At 43.3% G+C, this 17,197-nt stretch overlaps 1 protein-coding gene across 3 annotated transcripts in view; it reads left to right on the forward strand.

Annotated features, from left to right (window-relative positions):
* The window catches only part of CCDC57 (coiled-coil domain containing 57), an 85,245-nt gene that overhangs the window by 49,039 nt on the left and 19,009 nt on the right, over positions 1-17,197 (forward strand). For all 3 annotated transcript variants that reach the window (XM_040330781.1, XM_040330782.1, XM_040330780.1), the window contains exons 8-15: positions 2,953-3,111; positions 4,991-5,153; positions 7,839-7,973; positions 11,482-11,671; positions 12,208-12,390; positions 12,502-12,602; positions 15,260-15,460; positions 15,975-16,031. In XM_040330781.1, coding sequence (XP_040186715.1) covers positions 2,953-3,111; positions 4,991-5,153; positions 7,839-7,973; positions 11,482-11,671; positions 12,208-12,390; positions 12,502-12,602; positions 15,260-15,460; positions 15,975-16,031 — 1,189 coding nt within the window. The remainder of the gene's footprint in view (positions 1-2,952; positions 3,112-4,990; positions 5,154-7,838; positions 7,974-11,481; positions 11,672-12,207; positions 12,391-12,501; positions 12,603-15,259; positions 15,461-15,974; positions 16,032-17,197) is intronic.

Here is a 17,197-nt window from a genome sequence, read left to right on the forward strand (position 1 = left end):
GCCGCAGACGGACGCCGGACCCGACGAGGAGGACACCACCGAAGCCGCAGACGGACGCCGGACCTGACGAGGAGGACACCACCGAAGCCGCAGATGGACGCCGGACCTGACGAGGCCGCCGATGGACGCCGCGCAAGACACCAAAACTTTAAGTACTAAAATGTTTTTTTTACAGGAATGCGGGTCCACATTAGGGATGCGCGATATACGCCGGAGCACGCAATACCCCGATAAATACGGTATATACCGGTAATTGTTATCATGGTGTGTTTTAAATGCAAGAGACAGAATATCGACCAAACATTCAGAAAAAACACATGATACAAAAATTAGGGTTACACCGATACCAATACTAGGCATTTCAGGCTTCTATTTCGGGTATCAGCGCATGTTCGCGAGTACCCATACTCGCGAAAATATCCCTATATAAGTTTTACATGTATTTCGTCTGTCTCCATTCCTTTAGAATTTTCACTTCCTGATTCCCCTGTAGGAGGAGATAATTGCTAGACACTATGAGAGACTACGAGACAGCTGATTGGAGGAAAGGCACACACCCCCCTCCCCACACATACAGGGGTTGCCTGTGTACAGTTTAGTAATGTGCTAATCTATTTATAGCAACCTCCCCAACACATACTTCTATCTCTGGGTCTCAGAGAGCTTGTCAAAAGTTATCAGGCTGATAACAGAGGAACATCCAAGCCTGAGCTACGGGGAGACACAAGGCTTTGAAGAGAGATAACAAAACACTACAGGTATTTGTGCCCAGCTCTAATTTCATGAATCGGGTTTACATCCACTTTAAATTCCTTTTGTATGTGTAAATTTGTCCTTGAGCTATTGAGCTCTGTATGCAACAGACTTTTCCCAACAGAGTAGGTAACGTGACAGTGCACAGCATGTGAAAAGTGGACTGAAGCTCCACTTGAATGCTAAAATACCTATATAGATAATTATTTGTCATTTCTTTATATTTATGACTTAATTTTTTTAAATCCTGATCATATAAAGAAAGAAAGCGTAGGCAAAACAATTTTACATATTATTTCATTTACAAAAAGTTTATTGCGATTTTCAAAGAAAGAAAGATGCAAATGGACATCAAAAAACAATGGGGTAGATTCAGGTAGGGGCGCGCACTGCTACGGCGGCGCAGCGTACCGTTTTTACGCTACACCTCCGTAAATTACTTGAGCTACGCTTCATTCACGAAGCATTTGCTCCGTAATTTGCGGCGTCGTTTCGTAAAAGGGGCCGGCGTAAGCGCGCGTAATTTAAATGATCCCGTAGAGGGCGTGGATCATTTAAATTAGGCGCGTTCCCGCGCCGAACGTACTGCACATGCTCCGTCGGGAAAATTTCCCGAAGTGCATTGCGGTAAATGACGTCGCAAGGACGTCATTTGCTTCGACGTGAACGTAAATGGCGTCCAGCGCCATTCACGATCCACTTACGCAAACAACGTAAATTTCGAAAATCGCGACGCGGGAACGACGTCTATACTTACCATTGGCTGCGCCTCCTAATAGCAGGAGCAGCCTTACGACAAAAGCGACGAACGCAAACGACGTGAAACACAACCGCCGGGTGCGCGTACGTTTGTGAATCGGCGTGAGTATGCAATTTGCATACTCTACGCTGACAACTACGGGAACGCCACCTAGCGGCCAGCGTCAGAATGCAGCCTAAGATACGACGGCATAAGAGCCTTATGCCAGTGGTATCTTAGGCTACAGTCGGCGTATCGAGCTTTCTGAATGCAGAAAGTCGATACGCCGGCGCTACTTAGCAATTACGCTGCGTATCTATGGATACGCAGGCGTAATTGCTACCTGAATCTACCCCAATGGTGCTAAATGAAATAAGTCCCAATGAGACTATAAAATACAAAGAGAAGAAGGAACTGGGCCGACGGGCCTATTGTTACAAAGTCAGGTGAGCGGTACAACAGAAGCTGCCAGTGTAACCAGCACATCTAAAGCAGGGTGGCTCCAAGAGGGAGCCAGGAACCCAAATCCCACCCACCTCTGTTGGTGTTTACCTAGATAGGGTTTCATGAAGGGCTTATGCAGCAGCATCTCCCATGGATCAGGCGCCAGGGGTACATTCAATACAGATCTGATCAAGGCATATATTTGAGTCCAAAAAAGGGATCGCTTTAGGGCACATCCACCAGATGTGGAGCAAAGTGCCCCGTTTTCTCTGCAACCCCAAAAACTGATTTTACATATTATTTAATACAACCAACTTGGATTACAATTCGAGAGTAGGGTTGCCACTTTTTCTTCAAGCCAAACCCAAACACTTTAGTGGCGCACAGCATTTTTTTTTTTTCGTTTACACTAAAGAATTGTAACAGACCTGGGACCCCATTGGGCGCTCCAAAGAGAACAGTAATGTGGCACGCATAGTGCCCCTTCTCCCACCTGCCAGGCCCTGTTCCGAGCCACATTCTTGTCTGAATAATGTAGGACAGTCCAGGTTTTGACTCATGTGTCTGGGTTTCAGTCCACCTGAGACCCGGACACGTGATTTAAAACCCGGACTGTCCGGGTGAATCCCGAAGGGGTGGCAACCCTAGTCAAGAGCTGTGCTAGGCCCCTTTTTGTCTTTCCCCCGTGGCGCTAATCCCACAATCAACAATGCTCACCTCAGTTTATAGAGCAGACTGTTCAGGTTATGGGATGCATCACAGCCCGATGATGGCTCTGTATTTACTGTCTTTTTTTTGTTTTGTTTTTTTGTCATGGACTGAAAAGTATAATAAATCTCTGCTCAAGTTATTGGAGGGACAAACCTACTCAGCAGAGGCCAGTGCTAGTTATACATGTAAATACAATAAATATAGTATTCAGTAACACTGCCACCAGCAGGCCAAGCATAATATCACAGGTTTATAAGAGTCAAATAAAAGAAACATTTAAAACCTTTTTTTTTCACTATTTAAAGGCTCAAGGATGATGTGGACACATTGAAGACTGGTTGGGATTCATACATCACCCAAGTGTCTCAAGACACTGTAAGCAAAGATCTTCGGATTCAGTCCCTGCATGAGGAGGAGGAAAAGCTGAAAGCGCAGATAGCCAAATACCAGAAGGACATAGAACGGTAAGTGCAGACTAGGGGGATTACACATAGAAGTGTACCTACTGCTGTAAGAAAGAGTCACTTATTGGGGTTGATTTACTAAAGGCAAATAGACTGTACACTTTGCAAGTGCAGTTCCACTCATTTTCCCCAGAGTTCGGTAAATGTGGTAAAACTCTGCTGATTTCCATCATCCAATCATGTGCAAGCAAAACTGATGTTTTTTGTATTTTCCTTGCACATGATTGAATATTCTTTGCAAAGTGAAGCTTTGCCATATTCATATTTACCCAGGAAAATGAGTGCAATTGCACTTGAAAAGTACACAGTGTATTTGTCTTTAAGAAATCAATCCCATAGAGCAGGGATATGCAATTAGCGGGTCTTTCAGCTGTTGCAGGACTACATGTCCCATGAGGCATAGCAAGACTCTGACAGCCACAAGCATGGCACCCAGAAGCAGAGGCATGATGGGACTTGCAGTTTTGCAACAGCTGGAGGTCCGCTAATTGCATATCCCTGCCATAGAGCGTAGCTATACTTTAGCTGGCCTTGGAACAAGATAACTGAAAGCCTTTTACACCTATAATGTTTTATAATGCAGTAAGAGTTTTGGAGAATGGTGAAGTAGAGATCTTCGCTTTATAAATCCCCCCCCCCCCCCCCCACACAGTTGTACCCATTATGATACAAGCAGTCGATAAACGCAGCTTCTACAACACCCAGTTTCAAAGGACTTGTGTGAGCTGTGGAAGCTGACTTCACCATCTGAAAATGCTAGCTAACTGGCTGACATGCTAATCCATTGGCATCAGAACTATCTAAAGAACTGACCTGGAACAAGGAGTTCTGACTATATTCTAATGTTCAAATCTACATGCTTGTTCCAGATGATTGACTGGGAAAGTATTGAAGTCACAGATGGGCAGGGAACTAGAATTACTGGTAAGAGGTCAGTAATGCAGCCATTATATCACTGGCAGTCCTTGTTTCCTTTGAAATTTAGAGAGGGTCCTAGGGTGCAATGTATGACATCAACTCAGAATTGAACTACTATTGTCATCAATACATTAGTTGTCGCTGCTGGTAGAACTCTCATTGTAGAGCCCTACCTAATACCCCCCCCCCCCCCCCCCCCCCCACACACACACACACACAACACTAACCCTTCTTCCATTTCTTTTAGCCCAGGCTGCCTTTTAAAGAGAGGTTGGTTTAATATTACCCATTGACGAGTTTTGTTTTTATTAATAGACTATTGACGTTACTATTTTTTAACACAGAGCTGTCATTGCACAATGCAATGCCTTAAAGGGGTTGTAAAGGTACAATTTTTTTTTCCTAAATAATTTACCTCAGCCTTCCATTTTGCTTCTAAATGTCCTTATTTCTTCTGAAAAATCCTCACTTCCTGTTCTTCTGTCTGTAACTCCACACAGTAATGCAAGGCTTTCTCCCTGGTGTGGAGTGTCGTGCTCACCCCCTCCCTTGGACTACAAGAGAGTCAGGACGCTCTCTACGTTGCAGATAGAGAAAGGAGTTGTGTGTTAGTGGGCGTCCTGACTCTCCCGTAGTCCAAGGGAGGGGGCGAGCACGACACTCCACACCAGGGAGAAAGCCTTGCATTACTGTGTGGAGTTACAGACAGAAGAACAGGAAGTGAGGATTTCTCAGAAGAAATAAGGACATTTAAAAGCAAAATAGAAGGATGAGGTAAGTGAAGGAGGACTGCACTAAGGTAAAGGAAGGTGTTTAGGAAAAATAAATTGTACCTTTACAACCCCTTTAACCTTCTTCTAGGTCTGGAATCCCCCCCTATATAGGTAGGCTATGCACAGCTTCACCAGATTCTGAGTAAACTATATGGTCAAGTTTACAGATCTAACCCTTCTAATACTAGGTACCAGCAGCAGTTGGCGGGTTCGGTGGAACGGGAGCGTCTGTTGGAACAGGCCAGGGTGCAGGTGGAGCTGGACTGGCAGAAGCGCTGTGAAGAAATAGAGAAAACCCAGTATCAGAAATCAGAGGAGTTGATTGAGGGTCTTGGCAAAGCCAAGGATCAGGTACAACTGGAATTAGATATTCAGGCTTGTTGTCTGATTCTGCGGGTATCAGTCTAATTTTTATTTTATTTTTTGTGATAGAATAGGGAAGGGTTATAACTTCCATTACATCTGTATTGCTCTCTGCTCCCTATTGCAGAGAACCATTGCTTTCAATTTCTATTTTTAACAGTTCTTACCAGGACATAGTGAGGGTAAAATCCCTACATTGTCAGCTGTCACCAGACAGACAGACAGTGATGGGGATCCACCCAATAAAAACTGTGACCTAGGATCTTCTCAACCCTTGAAAGAGGTGAGAAGAGGCTTTGAAAATATATATATTTTTTGTAAATGATTTATAGTGACAACATAGACAAAGTATTGCTTAGTTTGAACCATTAGTCTACATTTGCAGGTTCAATAATATAAAGATTGGAAAAGAACACTGGTCACAGACATTGAATGGTTTTGTAAATATTTTATTTTAAATATTATGGTCAGAACTAACAGAATTACATATTGTAGGGTATTTTTTTTAACCTTTTTTTTTTTTTTTTTTTTTTTTTTTTAAATAACAAACATATCATACTTACCTCCACTGTGCAGTTTGTTTTGCCCCGATTACCTTCTTCTGGGGTACCTTAATGCATAGGATAAAAAAACACGAGGATTTACAACCACTCTAATTTGAAGTTTCAGACAGTTGGACAAAAAGCAGGCAACCAATGTTGTGCTCTTTCCAAGCTAACCCATAATGCTCCAGAAATCTTTTGTCCAAAAGTTTGTGGACACCTTACCATCACCATAGGTGTGCACAGCCTATTGCATTAGGGTGTGCGCCCCAAAGCTCAAACACACACTACCAATCACTCACCATGTTCATTCAGAAAGGGAAGGGGCTGATAAATACATATTTACTGGCCCCTTCCTTATCCTAAAACATCTCTGCAGCAACACCCGGCAGGAGAGGAGAGAGGAGGAGAGGAGAAAAGGGAAGCCAGAGGTGCTGCAGATGGAAGGAGTGGGGAGCCAGGGCGGTAGGGGGAATCTGTGCTGCACAGAATGATTAGGGTGTGCCTGGGCACATCCGGCACACCCTGTGCGCACGCCTATGAGTCCATCACATATTTATGAGCTTCTTGGGCTTCCTATTCCAAAAGCATGGGCATTAGTACGGAGTTGCCGTCCAGCCTCCACTCTTCTGAGAAGGCTTTCCACAAAATTTTGGAGTGTCTGTGGAAGTTCATTCAGCCAAAAATGCATTTCTCAGTTCACTGAGGTTCTGATGTTGGACATGAAGACCTGGGTTGCCATTGGAGTCAAATAATAAAGTGTTACCAGGGTAGGGTTAAGTGTTCTGTGCAGGCCACTGGAGTTCCTCTGTACCAAACATATTAAACTCTTCTTTATCTTTTGGTGCTGGCTTTGTAAACAGGAACACGGTAGTACTGGAACAGAAGCCGGTTTCAAAAGGTAGTAAGGGCGTACTTATCTAAAAAGTTTTAGTATACCATGTCATTAACAGAACCCTGTACCCTGTAGTATTGACAGTACATATGGACTTTTGACCATATAATGGATGTGATGGTTCATTGTCCACAAACTTTTAGCCATTTAGTATGTGTTTTTATATATATATATATATATATATGTGTAAATAACATTTTAATCCAAAACTATTACACTTTCCTTTAAACTCTTAAAGGGCCAGATCCACAAAAGGGATACGCAGGCGTATCTACTGATACGCCGTCGTATCTCTGTTTCTATCTATGCGACTGATTCACAGAATCAGTTACGCATAGATATTCCTAAGATCCGGCAGGTGTAATAGTTTTACACTGTCGGATCTTAGGATGCAGTACCTCGGCCGCCGCTGGGGGCATTTCTCGTCGAAATTCTGCGTCGGGTATGCAAATTAGCACTTACGGAGATCCACAAAGCTTTTTCCCTTCGTTTTTTTTCCATAAGTGTTAGTTTGCCGTCGCAAAATTAGGGCTGCTTTTACAAAGTGTAAACTTAGTACACCATGTAAAAGTAGACCCTACTTTCCCGCGTCGCTGTCAATTTTTAAAAAAAAAATTGACCGCCGCAACTCTTTTTTTTTCTTTTACACACGTCGCGATTCTCAAAACTCGGCGCAACGTAAATCCGCGCAAAGCACGTCGGGAAAATAGCGTCGGGAGCATGCGCAGTACGTCTCGCCCCATTAGATTGGGCACTCCTTGCGCCGGACGGATTTAAGTTACACAGCTGCAAATTTCTAGGTAAGTGCTTTGTGGATCGGGCACTTAGGTAGAAATTTTGCGGCAGTGTAACTTAAATAGGAACATTTAAGTTAAGCCCGCTGGCTGTGGATCTGGCCCAAAGTTCTTTATATGCAGTACTTCTTGTCTGATCCTGCTGAGCGCTGTACCACACATGACTGGTAGTTACTATTAAACCAAGGTGGCTCTGGTGGTCATTTTATTACTCATGTGCAAATCTGTCATGGGAACCAATAACATTTTATCAGGAAACAGAAAAGTGCAGAAGGTATGAGAAGGGGGAATACAGTATATGAAAGTTCTAGAACTTCCAGGGAGAATGTTTTGGATGAAATCATTCTTTAACCCTGGAACATTTAGCGTCAGTTACTTGGCCTGGTAGGGAACAAGACCAAGTATTCTTTTTTTTTTTATTATTGAAATATTTTTGTTGTAGCTGGAAGCTGAACTAAAGGAAACGGAAAGAAGACTGAATGAGCTGCAGCTTGTAAATTCCACTGTGACCTGGGAAAGGGACAGGGCTGTGGCCACTATCAGGAAGCAAGGAACATTGACTCACATAGGAGAACAGGTAAGAGAACCAGTCACTTTTTTATGCTTACATATGGCTGTTAGGATACATATAAATATAAATTATGTTGTATTTACAGTGAGCTTATGTACAGAGTTACTAATTTTATTAACCATTGAGGAACACAGGAAGTCTTAAACCGTTGCGTTATATTGCCACCTACATAATACTTGGACACTGGCAAGGAAAAATTTGTAGGCCAAAGTGCTTTCCAGACTCCATTCTGGCAACAAATTATGCAGTGGCTTGTTTTCCAAATCCAGAGTTGCCAGCATTGCCCTAGTGCTTTCCCTATCAGTGTCTCTAAAGACTTACTGTGTGAGTAGGCTGGTCAAGTGAAGCATTTTACGTTTGCTGTTTGCCTTTAAATTCCCAGCTTCCCAACCTGCAGGAAGGGGTTAACGCTGTGGGACAGAGCTCTGACGAAATCTGCAGGGTGGAGTGTTGTATGCATTTTCTTTCCCACCATACAGCATCAAGGAACTATCTCCCCACTGATACTCCTGTTTGCAAAGAGCCTCATGGTACGCCAACCCTCGGTTCATCATTGCCATCTTCCAGATATCTGAATCTCTCTGTGCTTCAGAAACCACCATTTGAGCCCAATGTAGACGTTATTATTATTATTACATCTTTTAGAAAGGCTGTGATTCCCTTTTTGTCATGCCGGATGCAGTATTGTATTTTGGTTTTGTGCTGCCCTAGACCTGACTAAGCTTGTGTACCCCCTAATTTAAAAATGACCCACCCCTTCCTGTCAAGGCCGCACTCCTTTTTGTTTAAGACCTGCCCTGAGATTTTTGAGTGGGGACACTAGTTCTGAGGGCCGGGGGGGGGGGGGGGGGCGGGGGGTGAGGCAATGGATTCCCTTAATTTGCATAGATTTCCTCTCACTTCCTGTTTGGCTATGGGGCAGGAAGTGAAGAGAAATCTCTGCAATGGGACAGGGATGGTAAAAAATAAACTGACAGGGGCTATAACCCTCCCTTACTCTATCCAAAATGAAAGAAAAAAGTGTTGCCTAGAGTTCTACTTTAAGCACAAATTTCTGATAATTTTATGGAGAGGACTAAGAAGATATAACCATGCCAATGGTGCAAAAGAAAACATATAGCACAGTGAGGAAGGTTTGTGGTCCAGGATGATAGGACAGTCAAAATTAGAAGCAGCGCCTCCTCCCCCACAGTTGTGGGATGCTGGCCGTCCACATACTGGAAGCAGTGCGGCTACTTTATGGGGACGCTAGAGTCTAATTTGCCTCTCAGCCCAGTCCGGCCCATAAGACTGGCACTACACTAACAGTGTAGCACAAGCCGGAGGGACTCTTTCCGTGCTGCCCTAGGCCTGGGCCTTGTTGGCCTAGGCCAGGACACAGCATTGTCCGGATGGTCCCTGTAAAGGTGCACTAGTTTCTAAGTGCCTCAGTCTGACCATTATCCAAGGTCTCAGGGATCAGGTTCCAATTTTTACTGTCAAGGTACACTCTGCTAGATCTGTGAGTTCTTCTTTGGCTTTTCAGCATAAAGGAAATGTTTCCCTGATTTGCAAAGCTGACACCTGGTCTCCTGTTTTACTAGATGGATGTTCAGGCCTCATCTGAAGCCAGCTTCAGGCATAAGGTTCCTCAGGTAGCTCCTTGAGCCGCAGGCAGTTCCCAGTTTGTTGTTGTTCTTGGGCCTATTGGCGTTTGTTTGCTGTGTTGGCCTCCCCTCTGTTGGACTGCCTTCGAAGGTCACATAGGTAGACTTCTTGTTTCCTCCAGTGGATGAAAAAGACAATACATTTTATATACTCACCATAAAACATTTTTCTTGGAGTCCATTGAGGGACACAGGTTCAACCCTTCTGTGCTCCATGCAGTATGGCTTTTCATAAAAACTGAGCCTGATAGGAGAAGGAGTTATCCTCGGATGACCTACAGTTTATTTATTTTTTATTGTTTGCATTCCTGTATGTGGCAGCATAACACAAAGGTTTGAGACCTTCTGTGTGCTTCAATGGAGGAAGGGAAAGGATTTTACAGTGAAGCTTCGTACAGGAAAACTGCCATGAGAGCTTTTGGCTCCCGGCCATGTGTATGCTCCATCGCAGTTTTCCCGATAGGAAAAACGACAGGAATCCCGATGTTCTCTTTTTTTTCCTGCTGGGATTACCGGCGGTTTTTAAGCCGGAAGTTTTCCTATGGGGAAATCCTGCGGTGGAGCATACACATGGACGGGTTTCCCGACCAAAGCTCTCATGGTAGTTTTCCTGTCAGGGAAACCTTGGGGGAAAAAGCTACCGAGCAGGTTCTCGGTTTTCTCTGCAGACTTTTTACCGCCGAAAAAACGAATCGTGTGTACAAAGCATGAGTTCACAAATCCTATCTTCTTCTACAAGGTGTGGCAGTTGCTGTGAAACAGTTCAGTCTTGTTTTACAGTTTCTGTAAATTGCTGGTATTTCCTAGCTGTTATCAGATAAACCTAATTAAAACACATGGCTGTTCCCTTTATCTAATCTATTCTGTCCTTTTTTTTATTAAAGCTGTCTTATCAGTTTCAAGGAAACAATATTGTATTTTTATTGTTAATTGTGCTACAGATTTATTCCAACCTGATAAGATGCTAATTGCTGCTAACTCTGCTTGTGCTGTTCTGCATTACTAACAGTTGGCTATAAACAGGTGACAACTGGCAAATCAGCCCAGTTCATGATTGTTTTGTATAAAAAACATTTTAAATAAAAATAAAAAATTTGGGGAGTTTTTTCATTTCTTGTCAACTGTGACTGTTTTTGTACCCCACAAACATATCTAATATGCGGCAATGCTAACCATATATTGTGGAGGATCTGAATATTCAGTCTCATAATATGAGAACAGTATAGGAAAACACACATTGCGATTGTCATGTCATTAGCCTTTTAACCTTAAAGTGGAGTTCCACCCAAAAATGGAACTTCTACTTTTTGGAATCCCCTTCCCCCTCCGGTGTCACATTTGGCACCTTTCAGGGGGGAGGAGGGAGCAGATATCTGTGTAATTTTAGATCAGGCAGGCCTGATCGGACACTTCTTTCACCTACTATGGGGCAACGGATGTCAGCTGACATCCACCGCTATCTGATCCGCCAAATCCAGATGGATGGAGGTCCTATTTCCAACCGCCTGGCAGATCGGATCTGATGTAATCGGATGAAAATGGACAGGAAGTCCATTTTCATTAATCTCCCTATAGAGGAGAGCGGGGCTCTGCCAGGTCCGACTTGGCACAGTGAGCGGAGACGGACCTGTCATCCACCTGCTCACCGGGGATCAACGGATCAACTCCCCCATCAAAATGGATGGTGCCCTGTGTGAAAGGGGCCTTAGATATTATGCTGCCTGGCTGCAAAAAGATTACTGGAATCTGGTTGCCAAATCAGAATCCTTAATTTGCCCATACTCTTGTTCGTGTACACAAGCTGTTGTTTGTCATTCCTTATACACAGCTCTAACTAATGATAAAATGACAATTATATTTTTACACAGACACAGGAAGCCATGCCAGATTTTGCATCAAGTGAGATTCAGAAATTGCAGGAGCAAAATTCAGAACTGCGTCAGGTGATCGGCCAGATGAGGAAGGAGATGGAGATGTTGTGCGAGCAAATGTCACCTGGAGCTGCTGAACGGACAGAACCTCTATCTGGCAACACCTATGGGACTGTGCCCTCTGCTGGTGAGCTATAGAGGAAAGGGGTGAATAACAGTCGGTTTTATTCAATTGTAACTACCTATCCCCAAATAAAAAAATAAAATAAAATATTGGCATACTAGTGTGGCCACCTGAAGGTACCAGAACTTGGCTTTCATTTTTTTAGACCTATTACCCAGAGCCCTGAACAAATTGCTTACAACAAGTTAAAATGCACATGAACTGTCTTGTCTTTCAACGGATTTGTAACTCTGTCCAGCCACTCTTGTAATTCATCCCTGGCAGGAAGTGACCCCACTTTATAGTTTAGATTTAATGAATACAGTGGTGCCACCTTCCTTGGACAACTATATTTATGCCTAATGTTCCACTTTAAATCCTGCAGCTGAAATGGTTCATCATTTATTTCCTATGTTGGAAAATTAAAACAAACATGATTGCTTGTTCTTCTGCTTTCATTTCTTAATGTTTTTTTTATAAATTGCCTCCATCCTTACTATAGAAAACCTTTCAAGAACTGTGTCATTGTTGTGAATCTTTATGAATTTGTTGTGTTTTAGATTATGTGAAGTCTCTGGAGGAGGAGATCAAGGATTTAAAACAAAGAAATAGGGAGATGGAAGAGCAGCTTCAGTTGGCTCCGTCAACTAAAGACTCTCCTGATCCACCAGCAAGTGCAAAACCGGTGCTACCTGACAACGTCTACATCCAAACTCACATCAGGAACTTAAATGAGACCATAGGTAACTAAAGATGTGTTTTATTGTTTCTGAAATATTTAATATGCAAATATGGTGTAAAATAGCAAGAATATGTACAGTATATCCCTGCAATATTCTGTTTTGTGTTTTTAGGTGCTTTACGGGCAGATAAAGTGGCTTCTGCAGCAGCTGCTAAGAGACTGGAAGCCAGAACAGCCCACCTGGACGCAATGGTTGCTGAGCTTAATCAGAAGGTAACCTTGGACCTTCATAATTAATGCAGCAGAACCAACATAAGTTTCCCATCTCTGTAATGGCCCCATCCTACTCTTCCAATATTTGAATGTTCTACAATGTGTTTCATATGACCAATTTCCTGGCATGTTGTAAAAGGAAATTTTAAGGTATGCTATGCTGTTCTCAAGCAGCATAAATGTGCTAAACCAGAGCCCTGTAATACATTTTTGTTAGGCGAACAAAGTTTTCTGATAAGAGTTACTTGGCAGAGCCCCATTTTTTATTTCTGTCTGGAGTCATGATCCTGACTTCATTTATCTGTGTAGCATAGTGTTGCCACCTCATCCCTTTAAATCCGAACACATATTAATTACACATGTTCTGTGTCTGATTAAGGTGGTAATTAAACTTGCCTTATCTGCATTAAATTAGCCACAGAAGTTGTGCAATTCATATGTGTTCAGGTTTAAAGGGATGAGGTGGCAACCCTAGTGTAGCATGACGTCCCAGTCATATAAAAGTCACTCACAGGTTTGAAAATAGGTGTTTACAGATAATGTCATGACCGGCCATAAGCAAAATGAATTTGTAATGGTCTACGAAACCTTCTGCAGGGAGTTTGATCTGCTGCTGCAGATTAAGTGAATTGATCTGCTCTTCATTGAACTGCTAAAGAGTTCCCTGGCACTTCATACTTGTTTTTTTTTTCTTGGTACCCTCTATTTGGGCAGACTACACCCCACCAATAACATAAGACTCCTGCCCCTAACTCATACTCATACCATACCATGAGCTCCTGCTTTCATTTAGTGACAGATTATCTATTCAGGAATTATAGTACTTTCTTTATTGGCTTGTTGCATCACAGGAGGGGGAGGAGGGGGTTTGCATGTGCTCTGGTATTGAGCCTGCTCCCTCCAGTAAATTAGGGTGTCCAAAATGTGCAGATATCTGCCTTGCAGACCAAAGTTCAGGGTCAAGCCCATCACTTATTTTATCCATGGAGGGTTCTGCAGCATAAAAACTCTGGTAACATGGCAGCAGCAACACTGTTCTGCCCTAACTGCCCACTGTCCAAGATACAAGAAAGACATAATTACTAGAAAGGGAAGTTAATTATAGTGAGTGGTTTTACACATTTACATTAAGAAGTTGACCTGTCCATAATGGCTCTTACATATCACAACAATCACTTGGGGATCCTATTACCAAATTTTGAAGAGATGCTGGTTCCAGGACAGAACACACCTCTGCAGCATTGTGCACAGTGACAGGTCTATAGCGGGACTAACACCACTAATGAGAGTCAGGTGATAGCTATATGGGAGCTTGGCTGTGGCACATAGCTGTAGACCGGTTCCCTTTATACATTTAGCCAATCATTTCTTGGACTGACTGATAAATGATTTATTATAGGGAAAAATATTGGAGTGAGTCCTGTAGTTAAGAAGCTTGGTGGCCACATCAGGGGACACTGATACCTCATACACACGAGCGGGTTTTCCGACTGGAAAAATGCGAGGAGAGCTTTTGGCTTGGAATCCCGGCTGTGTGTATGCTCCCTCGCAGTTTTTCCGACAGGAAAACTGCCAAAAACTGCCAGACAAAAAAAAGAGAACCTGCTCTCTTTTTTCCCGGCGGACTTTTTCCCGCCAGTGTATACTCCATCAAAAACTGTGATGGGGGAGCTGTGGTGGCTCAACGCGATTGGCACTGCGCTGACAAGCCATTCACCTCTGCAGCTAGAGGTTCGGATCCCGGTCTCGGCTTCATGTGAATTGAGTTTGGTGGTCTCAGCCCAGCTCCCGGTGGGTGTGCTATGCAAGGTAAGCCTGTGCTTAGTACGCCCACCCCCCTCCCACAAAAACCACCACACCTACACACGCACTCTAAATTGGGTTAACACACTCACATTGACCACGCGGTCTCTAAAAGAGAGGCGAAGGACTAATGGGGCTGGTTGAGCGGGCTAATCCTCTCACTCCCTTATAGGGAGTCCCTCTGCCCCGTTGGGCTTCAAAGCGGAGCAGGTAGGGCGGGCTGTGTGGGAGGACCCCCTCACACACCCGCCATTGCCACCCGGGGCATGGAGAAAGGTGGCAGATTGCCTCTGGGGGAGGCCTGCCTACTCCCAACTCCTGCAGTCTGGCTCCTCTCTCGAGTACACGCACAAAAATAAAAAAAAATAAAAAAAAAAAAAAAAAAAAAAAAAAAAAAAAAACTGTGATGGAGTATACACATGGTCGGGATTCCCGACAAAGCTCTCATTGGAGTTTTCCCGACGGAAAAACTTCCCGTGTGTACGGGGGAAAAGTTACCGAGCATGTTCTCGGGTTTCCTCACAGGATTTCCGACGGATCTTTTCCCATCGGAAATCCTGGTCGTGTGTACTAGGCATAACAGATTAAGCATCATGTTTTACAACCCAAAAGCCCCCTCTGATATGTTTGAGGGTCCATACGGCCCTTCATACATCTTCACTTCCTCACAGTACTCCTGCCCTTTCAGATAAGCCTTCCTTGTTTTTACCAAATGTAATGGCTAAAAAACATACATAGGAAATTAGAATAACAGTGCATTTGTCTTTACTATTTTTTTTTATTTTTATTATTATCATCATAGTTAAACGATTATATGAATCTAAGCATATTTTGGTAAATTACTTTTTGTTTAGGTCCAGCAGAAACAGGCAGAAATCAATCAGCTTCAGTTTCAGGTGAGCAATGACACTCGTCACAGCCAGGCCACCATCTCCAGCCTCCAACAGAGACTGTCTGAACTGGAACTGCAGCTCAGTGAAGCCCGGAAAGAGGCTGAAGAATATTTTAAAGGCAACCTGAAGCAAAATCTGGAGACAGTTGGACTAGGAAATGAGGTCAGAATTTCTCCTTAATATTGTGCTCAGTAGTTTGCCAGCGTGACAAAATTGTCAAGAACCCCCCCCCCCCTGTAAAGTGACCATCAATACCTGGTAATTTGGACAGTTTAAAACTGTTGGCTGTTATTTTGTCTCTCACTGTTAAAATAGAACGACCATTAAAATTATAGACTGATCGTTTCTTTGTCAGTGGGCAAACGTACAAAATCATCAGGGGGTCAAATACTTTTTTCCCTCACTGTATGTTTGTTACGCCTTTAACAACATCATGGTGCTTTACAACTCACGTCTGGAACTGGAAATTATAACATTGTGTTTTTTTGGTCACTAGACTGACCCACTCTGCTATGCATGTCTGAATAACAGGCACCATAAAAGTTTATTTGCTTTCATAGGAAGCATTTTAGTATGTATAATATTGCAATAGGTTATGCTATCTGCCTCATTTTTATGTACAAAAAAATGCTCAAAGTTTAATCCTGCCTTTCCCACTGTGTTTTTTTTTCTGTAGGTGTGTGCACTGAAGCTGGAACTGGCCAGTCAACGAGTCCCTGTGGTGCTCAGCGAGGTGTGTTTATGTTATGAGCTTATGGAAAATTGTCACCAACATACTTGCAGGCTTTCATGTTTTGCTTTGGGAATTGTGCAGTGCTGCCCAGCCATGGTGGTTTATTTAACACCTCTGGTGGACCTGGAGAATGTCTTGTTTTCTGTGTATTTGGAGTCCACAGAAGTATTACAAACACTTATTTCAAGGCATAGTGAAATCATATTACCTAAAAACATAAGCAGTGAGCTCATAGATTTTACTGCACAGTCTGACCCTTCAGCACAGCCAGGAATGCTGTCCTCTTCTGGAAAAGCTTCCATTTGCTGGTGGTGGATAATGTGCTTGAACCCGGCAACCATATCACAATGCTGTTTGATTGTTTCTTAATTTAGAAAAACTTAATGCGGAGGGAGGACGTTGGCTGTACAAGGATCAATATTTTGGAATTCTTTACCTCTATATATGAGACTTGAAAAAGATCTATTAAAGTTCAGGAAGTTTTTAAAAACTTTTTTATTTTCTCAAATGTATGGCCCTATTTAGGGTCAGGTATTAGTATTACCGTATTTATCGGCATATAACGCGCACCACAATTTTAAGAGGGAATTTTCTGGAAAAACATATTTTTTTAGTCCAAATAGTAAATGCTGTTAAAATTAAAAATAAGATAAGCAGCAATGTGCAGCAATGTACAGCAAGCACCTCAGAGTATATTCTAGCTGGGTTTCCCTCCACATAGTTGAATGCCAGTTTGGTTCAGGGGGATTGGAATAAGGTAAAACACTTATCTTCCTTGCTCCTGCAGGCTTCCTCTGCATTGTATGACAGGCCCCCCTTAGTTGCTTCTTTTTACTGCCTGAAAGATTCTTAATGTCACCGTAGTGTACAGTAGTCCTGCACTGAAAGCAGGAGAGAGTGCTGGTTGCCAGGGGAGTTGGTGACAGTGCGGAATGAGGTAACTATCTTTCTGGAAGGAACTGGGGGCAACTGTAAGGAATGGAAGGAGGGGGACGAGCGCCCCCTCACCGAGCCGCCATCTCCACTCGGCTGTCACGTCACACACGCACAGTCCCGCCTCCGCCATCGGCATTGGACCATCTCCTGTGACAGACAGAACACTGGTCCAATGCTGGTGGCGGAGGCGGGACTGTGCGTGTGTGACGTGAGCTTCATAGAAATCATTC

This window comes from Rana temporaria, chromosome 12, assembly GCF_905171775.1.
Source record: "Rana temporaria chromosome 12, aRanTem1.1, whole genome shotgun sequence".
In the NCBI taxonomy this organism is placed as follows: domain Eukaryota; kingdom Metazoa; phylum Chordata; class Amphibia; order Anura; family Ranidae; genus Rana; species Rana temporaria.